Source organism: Physcomitrium patens, chromosome 22 (assembly GCF_059467195.1).
Source record: "Physcomitrium patens ecotype Gransden chromosome 22, ASM5946719v1, whole genome shotgun sequence".
Classification (NCBI taxonomy): Eukaryota; Viridiplantae; Streptophyta; class Bryopsida; order Funariales; family Funariaceae; genus Physcomitrium; species Physcomitrium patens.
In genome coordinates this window covers 11387614-11403622 of record NC_143431.1, presented here as the reverse complement: position 1 = coordinate 11403622, position 16009 = coordinate 11387614, and the positions used below count along the sequence as shown (strand labels likewise).

General features: G+C 36.0%; 2 protein-coding genes and 1 pseudogene across 3 annotated transcripts; 1 reads left to right on the top strand and 2 right to left on the bottom strand.

The window, feature by feature from the left end:
* Nucleotides 1–149: 149 nt before the first annotated feature.
* Nucleotides 150–2401, bottom strand: LOC112274698 (uncharacterized). Its single transcript, XM_024504378.3, has 7 exons — nt 2297–2401; nt 1749–1884; nt 1457–1543; nt 1291–1353; nt 1030–1131; nt 622–835; nt 150–443 (listed from the first exon to the last, which is right to left on the bottom strand). The coding sequence occupies exons 2-7, from the start codon at nt 1821–1823 to the stop codon at nt 307–309; spliced, it is 678 nt and encodes a 225-aa protein (XP_024360146.1). The 5' UTR covers nt 1824–1884; nt 2297–2401; the 3' UTR covers nt 150–306.
* Nucleotides 2402–3034: 633 nt separating this feature from the next.
* On the bottom strand, nt 3035–6260 carry LOC112274700 (uncharacterized). Its single transcript, XM_024504382.1, has 7 exons — nt 5943–6260; nt 5289–5492; nt 4929–5000; nt 4713–4766; nt 4290–4343; nt 3891–3959; nt 3035–3612 (listed from the first exon to the last, which is right to left on the bottom strand). The coding sequence occupies exons 1-7, from the start codon at nt 5991–5993 to the stop codon at nt 3535–3537; spliced, it is 582 nt and encodes a 193-aa protein (XP_024360150.1). The 5' UTR covers nt 5994–6260; the 3' UTR covers nt 3035–3534.
* A 192-nt stretch (nt 6261–6452) lies between these two features.
* LOC112274697 (phenylalanine ammonia-lyase pseudogene) lies at nt 6453–10757 on the top strand (annotated as a pseudogene). The gene is made up of 5 exons (XR_016500029.1): nt 6453–7053; nt 7443–7542; nt 7764–10122; nt 10368–10415; nt 10695–10757. The product of XR_016500029.1 is annotated as a phenylalanine ammonia-lyase pseudogene (transcript).
* Nucleotides 10758–16009: the final 5252 nt, after the last annotated feature.

Genomic DNA, 16009 nt, shown 5'->3' with positions numbered 1-16009 from the left:
GTGATTAATTGGAGAAAGGGAGTAGGTTGTGTGGGCACACTGCAAGTCCGATGGCATAAAAGCCAAAAAATCGATCTTCGCATTCTCTAGTTTACTATTCATCCGAACAGGGTTGAGTTGAATAGCACAATGTAATACAATATCATAGCTTCTTTTCAGTTTTTCTTCACATTTTTTGGTGAAACCGCAGAACTTTTACAACAGAGAACTAAAAGATGAACTCCCTAATGCATCAACAGTGAGTGAAAGTTCATATCTGGCGGAGCAGTACACCTGCGGTTATGAGGATGTCTTCTATTCACTATATCATTTTTCCTGATTGGGAGAGTATTTTGTCACTCTGCTTTTTCCAATGAAATAAATCTCTCTAGATGTGCTACGTGTTGCTTTAGGCCGCAGCCAATGTAGTTGCTGAAATCTCCCTTTGCATAGTTTGAGAAAGCCTGCAAAACCATGTGTCGATAAAACGCTGTATCATCATTGCGATTACGTGATACATGTTGAAAAACTAGATACATTCTGCACTGCCTTTTGGTCATTTAGAAAATAGGAATGCAAATACAATGCACAGAGCTCCCAAATGTAACTGCAAGAGAAACAGAAGACAGTACTGACAAGTACCTTGACTATCTTCACCTTCGAGAAGTTTGATAACAATGCTGCCCCCCGGCAGCAGTATTCCACCAGTCTCAGGTATAGAATCATCTACCTCTGACTGACCAAGTGCAAGATGCAATGCACACATGCCTAGCTCTGCTGACAGTGCAGCATCTTTAGATCCGACCCCTGATACCGACGGGCACATGTCTGATATCAAAACCGAGTACCCCTTTCCCTGGGAGAGGATCAAAGTCAACAGTTGCTATTACTTAAGGACACATCAACAATCAAGAACAAAAATCATCCTAGGCCTCTACGTTCGTCGCAGTGAACACCACTAGTTCTGTCTTCCGTGCCAGCAACATCAGACCTCAAGTGTTCCATAAAATTTACTTTAGAACACACTCAGCAGATAAGGAAAGCACATACCGAAGCTGAGAAAGATGCAAGAGCGGCATGAGACATCTGCATCACATCACTGGCGATTGTCCGTACACGGTGATCACAATGGTCCGCAGGTACTTTTACCTTCTGCTCTGAAATAATGCCACCAAACAATCTTTATAATGAGTAACTTTTCGTAAATCATGTACTCGAAATAAAAATGAACAACGATAGCGCCAATTCACGTCTGTCAAAGACCAAATGAACAAGTTTAGTAAAATAGATTTTGAGAATGAAGATGATGACCTTGATGTCAACTCCAACCACCACGCCCCCTTTCTCCGGCGGCCCTAAATTTTGGCACGCTACCTACAAGCAAAGTGTGCACAATTTTGAGCGATACCAGCAAAGCAATTGCAATCAGTCGCGGAAGAACCAGGTCAGGTATAAGTTAGACGAGCAGTCAACAAACCTGTAGGAAAGCACCCGGGGCACACCCGAGATCCAGTACAGAGGCACCTGGCCGAATGATTCGGTGTTTCTTTTGTATCTCCAACAACTGCAAATCACACGCAACCGAGTTCGAAATTAAGGAAGAGTCCAGTGAATGTCAACACGAAATTGGTTATATAACTGTGGAAAAAAAAATTCGATCGTATCGAAGTGTATCGCAGATCATGCTAAGTGGCCATGGTGAACGTTTAATCGGAAATTCCCTTAGCGGCTCGAAATACACAGAGAAGTACATGCGGGCTCATAGTTACCTTGAAAGCCGAGCGGGCCACATACTTAAGCCTGCGAGCCTCACGGTAGAAAAAATCGGCAGTACCTCCGCTCATGATGACCTCTCCTGACTTCAATAGGGATGTGAAAAACTCATGCTGCTCTGCAACATTCTTTCTGTTGTATCACAACCAAAAAACACATGTGAACGTCATTATGTATCTCGTGCCAACCCTACACTTCATTATGGTCCTTCTCGTTCAATAAGTGGACGCCCATTCAGTACGTGAAACGTGCCAACACCAAAACAACCACAAAAGAGACCCCAACCATCAAACTCAGTTTCTTAAACCCTGAACCCTAGAACATCTGAAAGCAGACCCTGGTGAACCTAGGTACTCATCTTCACCCATAAATCTATGAATTCCCCAAAGGTGACCTCACGGGGTCGCAAGTCGCAACCTTAAGCTAACTTAAACCAGAAAATCGAGACACTGCACCTTCTCACACATCTCTCGTTCCGACCGGTCTACAATCGAAAAACGTTAGAACTTAACAAACGAAGCGATCAACGATCAGACTCACGTACAGGATGGTTTCAAATTCGGAAATCGAGAGAGCGAATGAACTCGTGGAAGAGTGACGGCGAATTCACAAGATGGCGGCAAAGCCAAAGGCGAATGCAATCCTACGAAAACAAAAGCTTCGTGAGATGCCAAGTCGCAGTTGTCCCACAAAAGTATCCTAGTGCTTTAACCTAACCTTTTGAAGTATCCTCATTTAAGGTGGATATGTATAACATGTCTACTCCAAAAAATTCACGCAAGATGACACAGATCCTGATTTTGCCATGTGTGTAAATTGCAGAAGTATAAGATGGGCCATTTACGAGTCACTTGTTGGACCAATCTTCAGTGCCGAGCCACTTGTCTTTGAAGCTAACACACATCAAATTCTGCAGAAGGCAGTGCACTCTATCAACATTATGCGCAATTCGAAGTTATCAAATGGGGCAACACTACTTTTCTCTGACCCATACAAGTAACAAGCACACACTTCTAGGGTTCTTTCAGAAGGGTTCACATGTGAATATGTTGCTAAATTTATGATCTTGATGCACAGAAGGGAAGAGGTCGCACATGATTTAATAGAGATCAGTGGAAAACTCTTAATGTAACAATGAAGAAATCATTAAAATATGCCATAGCAAGAATATATTAGTAGTTTGAAAAGAAAAATTGTTAAGTTAATCTGCATTGGGATACAAACTTCTAGTTTAAAAATTGAGGAACAAGAAAAGAAAAGCAAGTTGTTGGGAAATTCAAACTAAAATGAAAATCTTTTGTAACCTTCATATCTCTACATGAAAAGAGCAGTACATCTTTAAAAGTAGGATGGAGAGCAGAGTAAGGAAAAAAAATCCCTTAATAAAACTGTGATGCCATATAGGAGAGGTAAACGAAGTTACGAGAGGCCATAACCATTTGGCACAGTGACAGACTATAGGCGTCAGTGACCCAGTGGTTGTAGCTTCCACTAGTTAATCTCCAAGAGGCTTTCAGGTCTGAAAAAGAGTTGAGATTTTGGACAGTTTCGGAAATTTATCACCCTGAATGATCCGAAATGCATTAACAATGCAACAGTCTAGGATACAGATTTCCTTGCAATTCTCGCGAGATCCTGTAGTGTAAGTCATACTGAAGAGGAACACAGACGCGAATGCTTCTGGTCTCAAACATTAAGTTTGCTAATCCGATTGAAACCATTGCCTCATGCATGGGGTGCCCTCCCACTCTGGTCCTATGTACGAGGAGCTACAGGTCAGCATTAGGCAGTCAAATTAGTATCTAGTGCAGCATCCTGAAGTGGGGATTTGGAATGAATGACTGGCTCTTTAGGTTCATCCTGCACCCAATACACATATTCTATCAGAAAAAACTTCGGAGACGTAGGGTCATGGTCTCTACATCAGTTCACGCATTTTCTATCGACACATCCAACTGCATCACAAGCAGAAACATATAATAATGCTTTTTCAGTCAAATAGAAGATAACTAATGCATCAATGATCTTAATAGTGCGCTCCTGCATGTACATGATTCATGGAGCTCCTACCTACCCACGATACAGAAACTGTTTCAATAGAAGATAAAACGTGAAATTTGACGAGTAATGTCAAGTACCAGGTTCGCTAATTTCGTGGCTGTAAGCTCCTGCTGATGTTTCAATATGTTCCTTAGATCCTGAAATCCCTGAAAAAATTTACATAACAGAAAAAATAAACGTTACAGAATGTACGCTAGACAGTCGAGGCTAATTCACAGTTCAAGTAGAGTACTTATCAAATTTCCTTCCTTGGAACCAATCTACAGATTATTCCACTATTGTTAAAACAAGAGTTGCCCACAGGAAGGCTTCCATGGTAAAATGAAGGCAATGTGGTGCACCAGGAAATGAGTTCAGCGTGACAAGTACATGCCACTGCCCAATCAGAGCAAAATAAAATGCCGACAATGATGCGATAACATAATTACGAAGATTTAGCCTTAAAACTAAAACTACGAAATGGAACGTTAACTTACAACTCGAAGTTGATCAACCTCTAAATTTAATGCGCATCGAAGACCTCCAAGTTCCTATGCAAAAGAAACAACTTCCAACATAAGACAACCAGTTTGCAAAATCAAATGAAGACAGAAATTTCACATATGTAGACTAAGTGTATAAACACCCAGAACCTCACCCTTTTCAAGATTAGTTTATAACTGCTTCAGATTGATTTATATGATGATGTTGACATTCAGTAACTACAGCATGACTAACATGATTCAATATTTAATTGTGCACATGAATCGAGGGCGAGAAGAAAAAGGTAAAATCCTACGTACATCATTAATTGTGCCTATAAAACTGCATTCCACAAATCTTTGTCAGCTGTAGGTCTATATGAATGTTTCAGTCAAAACTTTCCGCAATAATCACAAAAATAGACGTAGGAGACTGACCTCCCTATACGACTTGACTTGGGTATCCAACTTGGCCCGCCAGTTCTCTAGATCCTGCGAAACAATAGATCAACATCACGAAGTTATGAGCACCGTAGTACTGTAGTATTGAGACGTTGCTGGCAACGTTCAGTGAGCATTGCCGTCACCTCAATCTCAGATTCTTACTATATGACGAGAAGCAGCAACACTTGTTATTGGTGGCCAACCCTTTACCTTCTTCAAAGCTTGCACACGTTGTAGAAGCTCATTCCTTGACTCGTTTAGTCCTTGAGAACCCGGAAGCCCCTGTATAGTTCTCTAGTTAGGAAGACTTGAAAAGAGCATTAAATACCCTTGAATTTCACCACAATAAAGGCCGCAGGGGAAAATGAAAGCACCACTGAACTAGTTATTGCGCAACATCTGAAACCAAAGCGTAAATGACTCCCTCTATGACTTGGTTACTCCAATCCCATCTAGAAAATACCACCGACGATCTGGCTATTCTGCATTACACAGAGAATACACGAAAACGAAAATAAATAACTAAAACTGGTGATGAGTTACGTTAATTGTGAGGTCGTGACATCTTACTGTCGGTGTTGGTTCCTGTGAGTAAATCAGAGATTCACTTCGACGACATTCATCAACACTCGTCTCGTTTTCTGCCATACTTGTAGCGTCTTGGAGGCTTGTACCCGCAGAAACCTCATCAGGTCCAGAGAGGTTCGCGTCCATAGAATTAACCTTCGAGTCCGTATGCATAGCTTCAGAAAAGCTCTCTCCAAGAGCCACATCCTTCAAACACACACACAAAAGCTTGTAAGCTTTGCCTAAAGTTAAACATCGCGCAAATGTAGACATAGAATTTGGTGACTCGCCACAGCGCATTGCTGTAAGCCATGCGGAGAAATTGGATCCGCAATTAACCAACATCGACACTGGCTGGTTCTGAATTGCAGCTGCTGCGCAAAATCACGTCGCTCTTCGATGACTTATCATCGAGCTTCAAATTTAAGTCATCCTAAACCACTACGAGAAAAGCTGCTTAAAGCAACGCATGATACTATCAACCATGCAATTAAAAGCGATCAACGCTGACGACATCGCACCGCCGCAACTACAGAATGAGCTAACGGCACCAAAACAGAAGGGAAAAAGAAAAAAAAAGGAAAGAAAATGAAAAGACGAGGTGCTCCGATATGAAAAACACAAAGAAATAGCATCTCCGGCTGAAATACAACTCACCATATTTCCCAGCGAATTGCAAAGAGACAGGCAATCACCAGACTCAGTCATGGTCACAGACGCATCCTGAGCTCAACACGCAGAAATTTTCCAAAAAATACACGCCGCTTGCGCACAATCACCTTTAGCTGCTTCCGAAATCGAATAATTCTACCGTCGGACAACAAAGTCAAGACAATTCCGCCTCCATCGCAAGCTTCATAGCATCGCCCTCCGACAATTGCTGGAATGGCACGGCTGAAATTGGCCTCACGCGATGAGCTGTGAGGATTGTTGTGAGGGAGACGTCGCCGCGATGGCGGGGAGCGTGAGAATTGAAGACCGGTTTGAATTGATTTTGGCGGGCATTAGATTCACAGGCCAGAATTGAGGCGCCTTGAACCCAAACTGTCCTGGTCCACGCGCGCCGCGTGGTAATAAATTACACGTCACCTCGAGATTCTGGGACCCTCTTCGAAACCTTTTTCGGGGAAGTGAAAATTTCAGAGAAAAAATTAATACGAAATTGTTGAATTCCTATGCACCGAAATATTCACAAATTTTCTTGTCGGGACTTGAAAGTGTTCAAAAGTCATTCTTATAGTGGAGTCCTTGTGGACCTTTTAAGATTGTTGTTTGTTCATTTATTTATTATCTTAAATATAAATTACAAATTAAAATTTTATTTTAATGCGGTTTTTGTATAAATTAAGAAATTTTTTATTTCTTCATTTCTCTAATTTGTAAGATTATTTTGATCTTCTATATTCTTGGAAGAGTCATATTACTTGTTGTCCAAAAGATATCTGTCATTAGTGACATGACATCTCTCACAAATACCTCTAAACAAGATTGTACGATATCATCGCAGACTATTATTGCCACAAAAAATAAATTTAGCCTCATGAGTTATAAGCCAAATTGCTTCAAAAACTTGAATTTCTTACATTAAAACATGGATTTTTGAAGCAATTAAGCTTACATTAAAAAACAAATTTCTTACATAAAAACATGAATTTCTTACATCAAGGCATTTTGGGGCAAACAAAACACTAATTTTAAATTCAAGATATTATTCTTCACCACAAATGTTATCAGCAACCTATCATGGCAAATGTTTGTGTCCAACAAGGTATATCTTCTCAAATTATTTACTTTAAGGACATGATTTTATTATTCCACAGTCCACAATTTTCAATGTTTTTGCATGTCAAAAAAGAAATTTAAGGATTCAGAAAAGAAATTCTACATTTGGAAATTAAAGGAATTTTCTTAAAACATTTAAAAAAATTAATACAGATAAATTATTACATGTTTATTATTTATTTTTCACCATCAATTTTCATTTTAATAATATTGTAAAAGTTATTTTATAGACGAATCACAACAATAGCTCAAATTTCATAAATGCAAAAATCCTAATCCTACCATCAAAAAACATTGTTTCAAATTTCAGGTATAGATGTCAATATTTTTCAAACATCCATTACATTTTGATATTCATTCATAAAATTCCCATAGTTGTGTTTCAGGAAATATTTGTCACAGCAAGACATTACAAGTAACTCAACTTTGACATACATCAACAGCATCACCAGGATGTTTTCACAAACCATCTAAGGTACAAATTTTCCGACATCTACTCATCTAATAATCGCAATTAAAAAAATTGTGTAAACAACATACAAGTAGATTCAATTATCTCTACAGCGAGGGTTACAAACAACCTTAATTTCTATTACACCAACCTCAAAAACCACATAAAACCAACCAAAGTGACATCATCAAAATCAAGAAAACCTCACAAAACCACACAAACATTAAAGCATCTTCTGGGTTCAGCTTTTGTAGAAAACTCCAGAAAGGTTCAACTTGAAGTACAAGATTATGAACAAATTCCACAGCAATCATGGACATGGGAGCCTAGAATTGAAGAGCGACTCAAGGGATTCTTAGTCAACTGAAAAGGGTTTGGGACATGGAGAATGGATAAAATGAAAACCCGCATTGGAGTCAAGAGTCCTACCTTACAAGGCCAACTTTCAACGTATCAATGCCTGCATGGACCAAGCGCCTCCTCACAAGGACTCGCCGCTCAACTCCACGCCATGGCAAATTCTCATGCGTTTCCTTGCATATTCCTGCTCAAGCTGCATGAAGATCATGGCTTTCGGAGCATCAATTGTCACTAGCCCCTTCAATCAACTCAAGCATTTGTGTACCGGACGATCTTCCACAGATCTCCTTGTGGAACAATTCTTTGGGGAGAAATTATTATTCGACTTGACTCTGCAGGTCACCGGCAAGTGGTGTGAATTTTGAGTGGGTTCTGGTTTTGTGGAAATTGGTATCTCGGATCATTAGGTGTTATTTGTTGAGAGATTGGATGTTTTGGAGCATCGGCTTCACGAGCTAGCGAGGTTGGTGACATGGAATTAGATGAGCAAAGTGGTCTGTTGTTGTTTCCACGCGTGGAACGTGACAATGGTGTTGCTTTTTGCTGCAATGGTGAAGTTGGTAAGGGAGGAGTTCATGGTACAGATTCTCTTAATTGGGTCAAGACTGCCATGGCTATGGAATGCAGCCACCTCAAAGAGGGCGTGCAGATAGTGGGTATTTTCAAGAATGCCACCAGAGTAGTAATCAAAGGGGCCAACCTTGGTGTTCCTCAAGTGGCGGCAATTGCTCGCAAACCTAAAGTGCAGGTGGAACCTGATGCTGTGAATGCCAAAGGAAGAGTGGATGAGAGTTCCAACTAGGTCTTTAATAAGATCATGAATGGAGGTGATATCTACGGCGTCACTACTCGATTTTGTGCTTCCTTGCAACGCTGCATGCAACACGGAGTGGAGCTCCAACGTGAGTTCATCCGATTTCTCAATGCGCGTGTCGTCGGCAAGGGTAACTCCCTGCCCTCAGAAACCATCCGTACGGCCATGCTCGTGCGGACCAATACGCTGATATAAGGCTATTTTGGCAACCGATGGAAGATCCTCCAAGCAAAAGAGAAACTACTGAGCGCGCACCTTATCTCAAAGCTGCCGCTGCGAGGCACCATCAACGCCTCCGACAATCTAGTTCTTTTATTGTACATTTCCAGCCTGCTTACGGGTCGCCCCAATTGCATAGCGGTCACTGAGGATGGTCGAGAGGTCTCCCTACTAGAAGCTTTGTGCATTGCAGGTGTAGAGAAGCCGTTCGAGCTCGCGCCTAAGGAAGGGCTCGTCCTGGTAAACGGAACCGCGGTTGGCTCTGCCCTGGCTTCCACAGTGTGCTACAATGCTAACATCATGATGCTCCTCGTGGAGGTTCTGTTTGTGCTCTTCTACGAGGTGATGCATGGCAAGTCGAAAAGTACGGACTCCCTCACCCACAAGCTCAAGCACTACCCCGGACAGATGGAAGTCGTGGCCATCATGGAGTGGTTACTGGATGGAAGCTCCTTCATAAAGGCTGCTGCCAAATTCAAGGAGACTGATTCCTTCCACTAGCCCAAGCAGGATAAGTATGCTTTGCGAACGTCCTCGTAGTGGCTGGGCTTCTAACTGGAGGCCATCTGTAATGCTACTCACGCCATTGAGCGGGAGATCAACTCAGTGAACAACAACCCCATCATTGACGCTGGCAGGGGCTTTGTTCTCCACGGAGGCAACTTCCAAGGCACTCGTATCGGCGTGTCTATAGACAACATGCGCATAGCATTGTCCGCCATCACCAAACTCATGTTCCCCTAATTCTCAAAGCTCGTCAATGATTACTACAACAACGGCTTGCCGTGGAACCTGAGCGGAGGGCCAAATCTAGCCCAGACTATGGCATGAAGGGCACAAAGATTGCCATGGCATTTTACTTGTCGAAGATGAACTACCTTGCCATCCCCGTCACCATCCACATGCAAAGCGTGGAGCAGTACAATTAGGACATGAACTCGTTGGGATTGGTGTCCACACGCAAGACAAAGGAGGCCATGGAGATCCTCAAGCTCATGAGCGATACCTTCCTGGTGACCTTATGCCAGGCCATAGACTTGCGCTATATGGAGGAGACAATGCAAACAACTGTGAAGCAAGTAGTGGCACAAGCGGTCAGGAAGACGCACTTCATGGAAAGCAATGAGTCCTTTTCACCATTGCAGTTGTGCGAGGAGGATCTATTGATGGTGGTGGAGTGAGAACCCATGTTTTCATACATTGACGATGCTGTGAGTAGCTCGTACCCACTGATGGAGAAGTTGTGATAGGTGCTGGTTGATCGCGCTCTGAATATAGACAAAGACACTGCGAGCTCGGTGTTCAGCCGCATTTCCATCTTCAAAGCAGAATTGAAACAGTAATTGAGCTAGGTAGTGCAGCTAGTGTAGGGAGCATATGACACAAAAGGAACATCATTGGTATCCAACAAAATTCAAGATTTTTTGACATATCTGCTATACAAATTGGTGCGCAGGGAGGTGGAGACACAGGTGCTGTATGGGTTGAAGACGGTGTCTCTAGGGTAAGAAATTGAGGATGAGTTCAACGCCATCTCGAAGGGGAAGTGGTGGCTTCTGTGCTGGATGCGTCCAAGGCTATACTGGAGTACCAGGGCCTTTTCTCAAATCCGGTTGATGGAGCTCATTGCTTATGATATCGGCATGTATCGTGCATTACTTGCATTTTATGACTAATCACAAGGTCTATATCCACAACCTTTTTTTTTTGTCCTCCAATTTCTTTTGTCGAAAGTAACATCAGAAGAGCAACAATGATTCATTCAAACCCAAGTGTTTACTAGGACAAGGAGTACGGTTTTGGCCAAGGTATTGATGTGTTGGATGTTCACGACTTGAATGAGTGAAGTCAATGCAGCTTCGGCACTAATATCAATGGATTGCATACCCTAAGGTATTAGTTAATACGACCCTTTAATCATTTGCTATTGCCATGATTCTAGAGGTATTTATTTGTAGCATATAGTGTATATTTGTTATTCTATCAAAGGTCACATTGATCTCATATTCTTAAATGGAAACCAATTGGATCCATTCAATACAACAAAAGAGGTTGCAATGTATATGATTAAATGATTTGAAGGTCCTTGTATGATGGTTTTATTAGATTTGCATTTAGAAGTCAATCAATGCAAGTGATGTAAGCTTATTTTTGTCGCAAGCTCAAGCTAGAGATTCCCAATATACCAAAAATCAATTGCATCATGTAGATATATTAAAAGGAGTAACTTCTTCCTTATAAGGATAAGTTGAAGAAATAATCAAAAATTTAAGTGTCAAAAAATTAAACACTATACAAGTGATTGATGTAAAAACAAATGAATTGCTAGCTATAATATTGTGTATTGGGGTGATGAATTCCATGAGTCATACATCCTAATTAAAATTTTTATTAAAGATCAAACACATACCCTCTTGGTCAATTATCAATAATAGAAGTGATTTCTAAGTTGAATTGATGTATTTATATACCTTTTTAGATAGATTAGAATAAAAAGTTTTGGATATGAATTTATTATTAGGTTGTATTTTTATTTTTTGATTTTTTTTATGTGTTTTATTATAATAGATTATCAATTTTTTTTGTATATAGAAGTGTTGATGTATTCTTGCTATTATGTATTTATATAGTATCAAATTTTGGTTCTTGAATTGCAAGTGCTACAAATTGAGCTACCTCATTATTACTTATTCATAAGGGCTAGCATGTAGTTCAAGTAAAGTTGTTGAATTTGACTTGAGGTACTTTTGGGCCATGCTATTTTGCAATATTATAGATGTGGTACTTTGTATGGTATTTTTAATAAGAAACATTTTAGTTGACTTAAGGTGAACTCAAGTCTTGAGCTTGTGGAGTTTCTTTTTGCAAGTGACATGTTTATATGGAGTTGAATGTTTCTATAGTATTGATTACATTTGACATGCCTCCATAAGTACAACATATTATACTACTTGAAGTAATTAAGAGTAGGTTGTACATATCCTCTAATTACATTTGGTACTTTAATTGTTTGAAGTTGATGAGAAGAGACTATTATAAATGGATAACAACAAAAATAAAATAACATTCCTATAAAAAATATAATCTAATAATATATTATAATAAAATACTTAAAAAAAAAAAAATGAGATACAACCTTGTGAGCTCATATTTGTAAGTTCATACACTAATCTAAAGAGATAGGTAAATGCATTTCTTTAAAATGGAGTTGATTTCTATCTACAATAATAGACCAAGTAATTATGTATTAAATCTTTAATGTTATTTTTTAATTAAATTTTATTAAAATAATCATTTAGCTAATTTTTATAGATATATTAATTTTTTTAATTTTACACAATTATGAATAGGAAAGATTTTTTTGAATAAATTTGCCACCATATCTTTTTATAGAATAAATGTCAATTCTAAAATATCAAAAGATTGTATAAGTAAAAAATAATAAAAATTTTGAAGAATATATTTAGAGTTGAAATAAAAAATTGAATTGAGCATAAATTTGATTTTACTTTAATTATTTGTATCTGAGTCATCAAATAAAATTCACATGTAGTCTTAAAACAATCAATTGTACTTCTAGTGCCAAAACTATAATTCTTAGGTGAGTGTATGTAAGAAATTTTAGAAGTGTAGAAAATTAGTATTAATTGTGAAATTACAACTTATCAAAATTCTTTTACAAATTTCTAAAGTCTAGTACTTAAAGAACCATTACTTAATTGATAATATCTTTCATTCTTTCTTCTATAAAAGATTAGATTGTCTTTAAAAGTAGTCAATGCTAATACAAAGGATGAAAGTAAGAATAAATTTGTTAAATTGATACTTATCATATCAAATTCTATATAAGTCTAAAAAGGTGATTTTGGAAAGATCCAAGAAGCTATTAATGCCATATTAAAAAGAAACAAGAAGCTCATTTTTATTAAAATCAAGAAAAGATCAAAAGATTATTAAGCAGATGTATTAGCAGTATCATTTTAGTCAATTGTTGGAATATAGAAGTGTTACTTCTATCCAATGTATGTAGAGTTGTTTAGCAGTAGAATGAAGGGTGGATGTCATATGGTAGCACTAAAACAATTCTACTTAGTACAAGATGTATTGATAAGTACATATACTTTGAAGTTGTAGCAAATCTAAAAATAAAAATTGTTAATTGATATCCTTGGATGAGTCCTTTAGTCTTCTAAAAATAATATCACTTTGGCTAAGAAGATCTAACATCTTAGGAAGAAGGTTGTTGATAGGGATCTAGTGCTATATAGTATGTTTCTTTGCTAGAGAATGCACTGGATATTTGGTTGTAAAAATTAATCTAGAAATTGTATCAAACAAAGATCCTAATAATTCTAATAGAATCTTAAATAAATCTTCATTAAACCTTAATAATTTTTTTTAAACCATAATTAATTCTAAATAAATCATAATTTTTTTCTAAAAATATTCTAAAGAAGTCATAGAAAAATTTAAAGAATTCTTAAATAATTATTAAAAAAATATAGTAAAAAAATATTATAATGATTCTAAATAAATAATAAAAATATCCTTAAAAAGATTAAAAAAAATTCAAAGTTACTTTAAAGAAAATTCTAATTAATTTTTATTAAAATCTTAAATAAAACTTTATCAATTTATAAGTAAATCCTAATTAAATCCTAACCAAATCCTAATGAAATTCATATGATATCTCAAATAAATTTTAATCAAATCCTCATGAAATCTTAATTATATTCTAATCAAATTCTTATATCTATCTTAAAATCTTAATTACAATTAATCAAACTGTTTATTTCAATTAAAACTTTTCACATATTTTAATTAAAACTTTTCACATATTTTAATTTTCAAGAAATTAGAAAGTAAATAAAGTTTTTTAAAAAATTAAATTTATCAATTGGAAAGAAATTCTTCTAATATCCTAAAGTGCTGGCCGTCTTCCTTTTCCAACCTTTATATTCATCTTCTTATAGTAATCATTATTTTTTAAACCATTCAATTGTTTTTTAATTTGACAAAATTATTGAAAATTAAGCTCACTATGCTCTAAATTTTTTTTGCTTCAATCAAATTAGTAGATTTCTTAAGATCACTAAAAATCTCATTGATTATAAACATCAAATATCTAAGATCTCAATTTAATAAAATTCTAATATTCTTCAATCTAACTATTTAATGGATCTTCAATTTTTAATTTTATTTTAAGATAAGCACTTTAGACAAAATTTTATCCATCCATCTACTATAATATTTACAAATTTTTGAGATATATAAAAATTCTTTTATTTCTCAAAATTTAAAATCATTGAAAACATCTCTAACTTTAAAAAGCTCTTAAAATATCAATAGTAATCCAAATCAATTAAAAGAAAATACTAAAATAGCCTTTTCTAAAGTTTTCTTTCAAATAATTTTCTTCAATTTGCATAAAAACTCTGGAATTGCCATAGATGCATGGTTTTGTGACTTTAGGTCAGATTTTGACCCTTGTTCAAAATTGATCCACTTTGAGTATCAATTCTTAAGTTTTTAATGTAATATTTTCTATAATCTATTCTTAATTTATGCCACAATATGTCTTTTTTATTCATCTTTTTAATATATATATTTATCTTATTTATAGTGATACAAAGTAAGTAAAAGTTGTTTTACAATAAGACTTTATTGATAATAAATATGTTTATTCTCTTTGTATTTTTTATTTATTTTTTACTACTATAATTTTTAATTACGCTCTTTTATAGTAGAATCCATATTTCTCTCTTTTACTATATAATTGAGTTACAACACAATATCAAGAGCTCTATATTTTATTTTATTTTATTTTATTTTATTTCTCTTACTTTTTGTTCTTGTGGCATTCAATAGTATTGTTTTAGTATCATTTTTCTATTTTTTTTCTATTTTTTATTAATATTATTGATATTGATTTTTGATTGAAGATGTTGGTTGATGATATTATTTAGTTTGTTCTTTCCTAGTTATTTTTTGAGGTTGTTGCAGAGCCAACTATTTCTTTTCATATTACAATTTTTTATTTTTAGATTTTGATAAAAAAAAGAAATACTTCAAATAATTCTTCAATCAAGAGTTAGATAAAATCTTTTAGTAAGAAGTTTTTTCTAGCACATAATTACTACTTACTTGTGAATTAATTAGCTAAAAAAATCTTCTTATTTCTTACTTAAAAATCATTAAGCTTCCTAATTTATTAAATAGCACACTTTTAAATTTACAACACCACAATACAACCATCTAAACAATTCAAAAGACCACATACTTGAAGAGAATTTTTATATGATTTTTATTTTTATTTTTCTTAGTATTAATTATCATACAAATTCAAAACTTCATCTAAGAATAATCTTTCATCCATAAATGATTTTTCATCTAAGAATAATTTCTCATTTACAAATAAAAATTCATCCGCTCAAAAAGAAATTTTATTTATCAAAATTCATGCAATTTGACTAAGCTTTATCTACACACTTTTTTATCGAATAAGATTCAATTTCATTATCAATTTCTATCTATATGATTCATCCATAATAACTAACTAAGGGACTTACAATATATCTAAGTAAGAACCAAAGGTGGTTGACACTTCTAAACCTATTGTTGCACCCACCTTCAAAATTTAGTATACCACAATTGATTGTAAGCTTTAAATTGAATCCAACTAGTCTTATTAGAAAGAAGACTTAAAGGCTTATCTATCCTCTAAGTTTTGCCTTCAAATTTGATTAAGTGATTCAAATCCTGTCCTTCAAAATTGATGCTTTAATTTGATTAGGTAGCAGATGTCATGAACATGAATCTCAAAGAAAAAAAACCTCAATACTTTCTTGTCTCTCTCAAAAAGACTAAAGAATCATTCAAAGATATTAATATATTTAACTAAAATGTCTATTGCTAAGGACAAGAAGACTAAAAAGTCTTGAAAGAAGACTAAAAAGTCTTGAAAGAAGACTAGAAAGTCTTGAAAAAAGATTAAAGATTAAAAAAAAATTGGCATGAGTGAAAAAGGCTTTACTCTTGCTTCCATAAATACTTTCTAACTAGGAGCTATGTGGTAATATTCTGTAGGACCTCTAACAC

Coding starts and splice junctions, on each gene's coding strand:
- LOC112274698 (XM_024504378.3), bottom strand. CDS start 1,823: ATGAGCGGAGGTACTGCCGATTTTTTCTACCGTGAGGCTCGCAGGCTT. Junction 1,544..1,748: donor TGGCCCGCTCGGCTTTCAAG/GTAACTATGAGC, acceptor TGTGATTTGCAG/TTGTTGGAGATACAAAAGAA. Junction 1,132..1,290: donor TGGTTGGAGTTGACATCAAG/GTCATCATCTTC, acceptor ATTTCAGAGCAG/AAGGTAAAAGTACCTGCGGA.
- LOC112274700 (XM_024504382.1), bottom strand. CDS start 5,993: ATGACTGAGTCTGGTGATTGCCTGTCTCTTTGCAATTCGCTGGGAAAT. Junction 5,493..5,942: donor GCAATTCGCTGGGAAATATG/GTGAGTTGTATT, acceptor GTGTGTTTGAAG/GATGTGGCTCTTGGAGAGAG. Junction 3,960..4,289: donor AGGTTGATCAACTTCGAGTT/GTAAGTTAACGT, acceptor AAATTTTTTCAG/GGATTTCAGGATCTAAGGAA.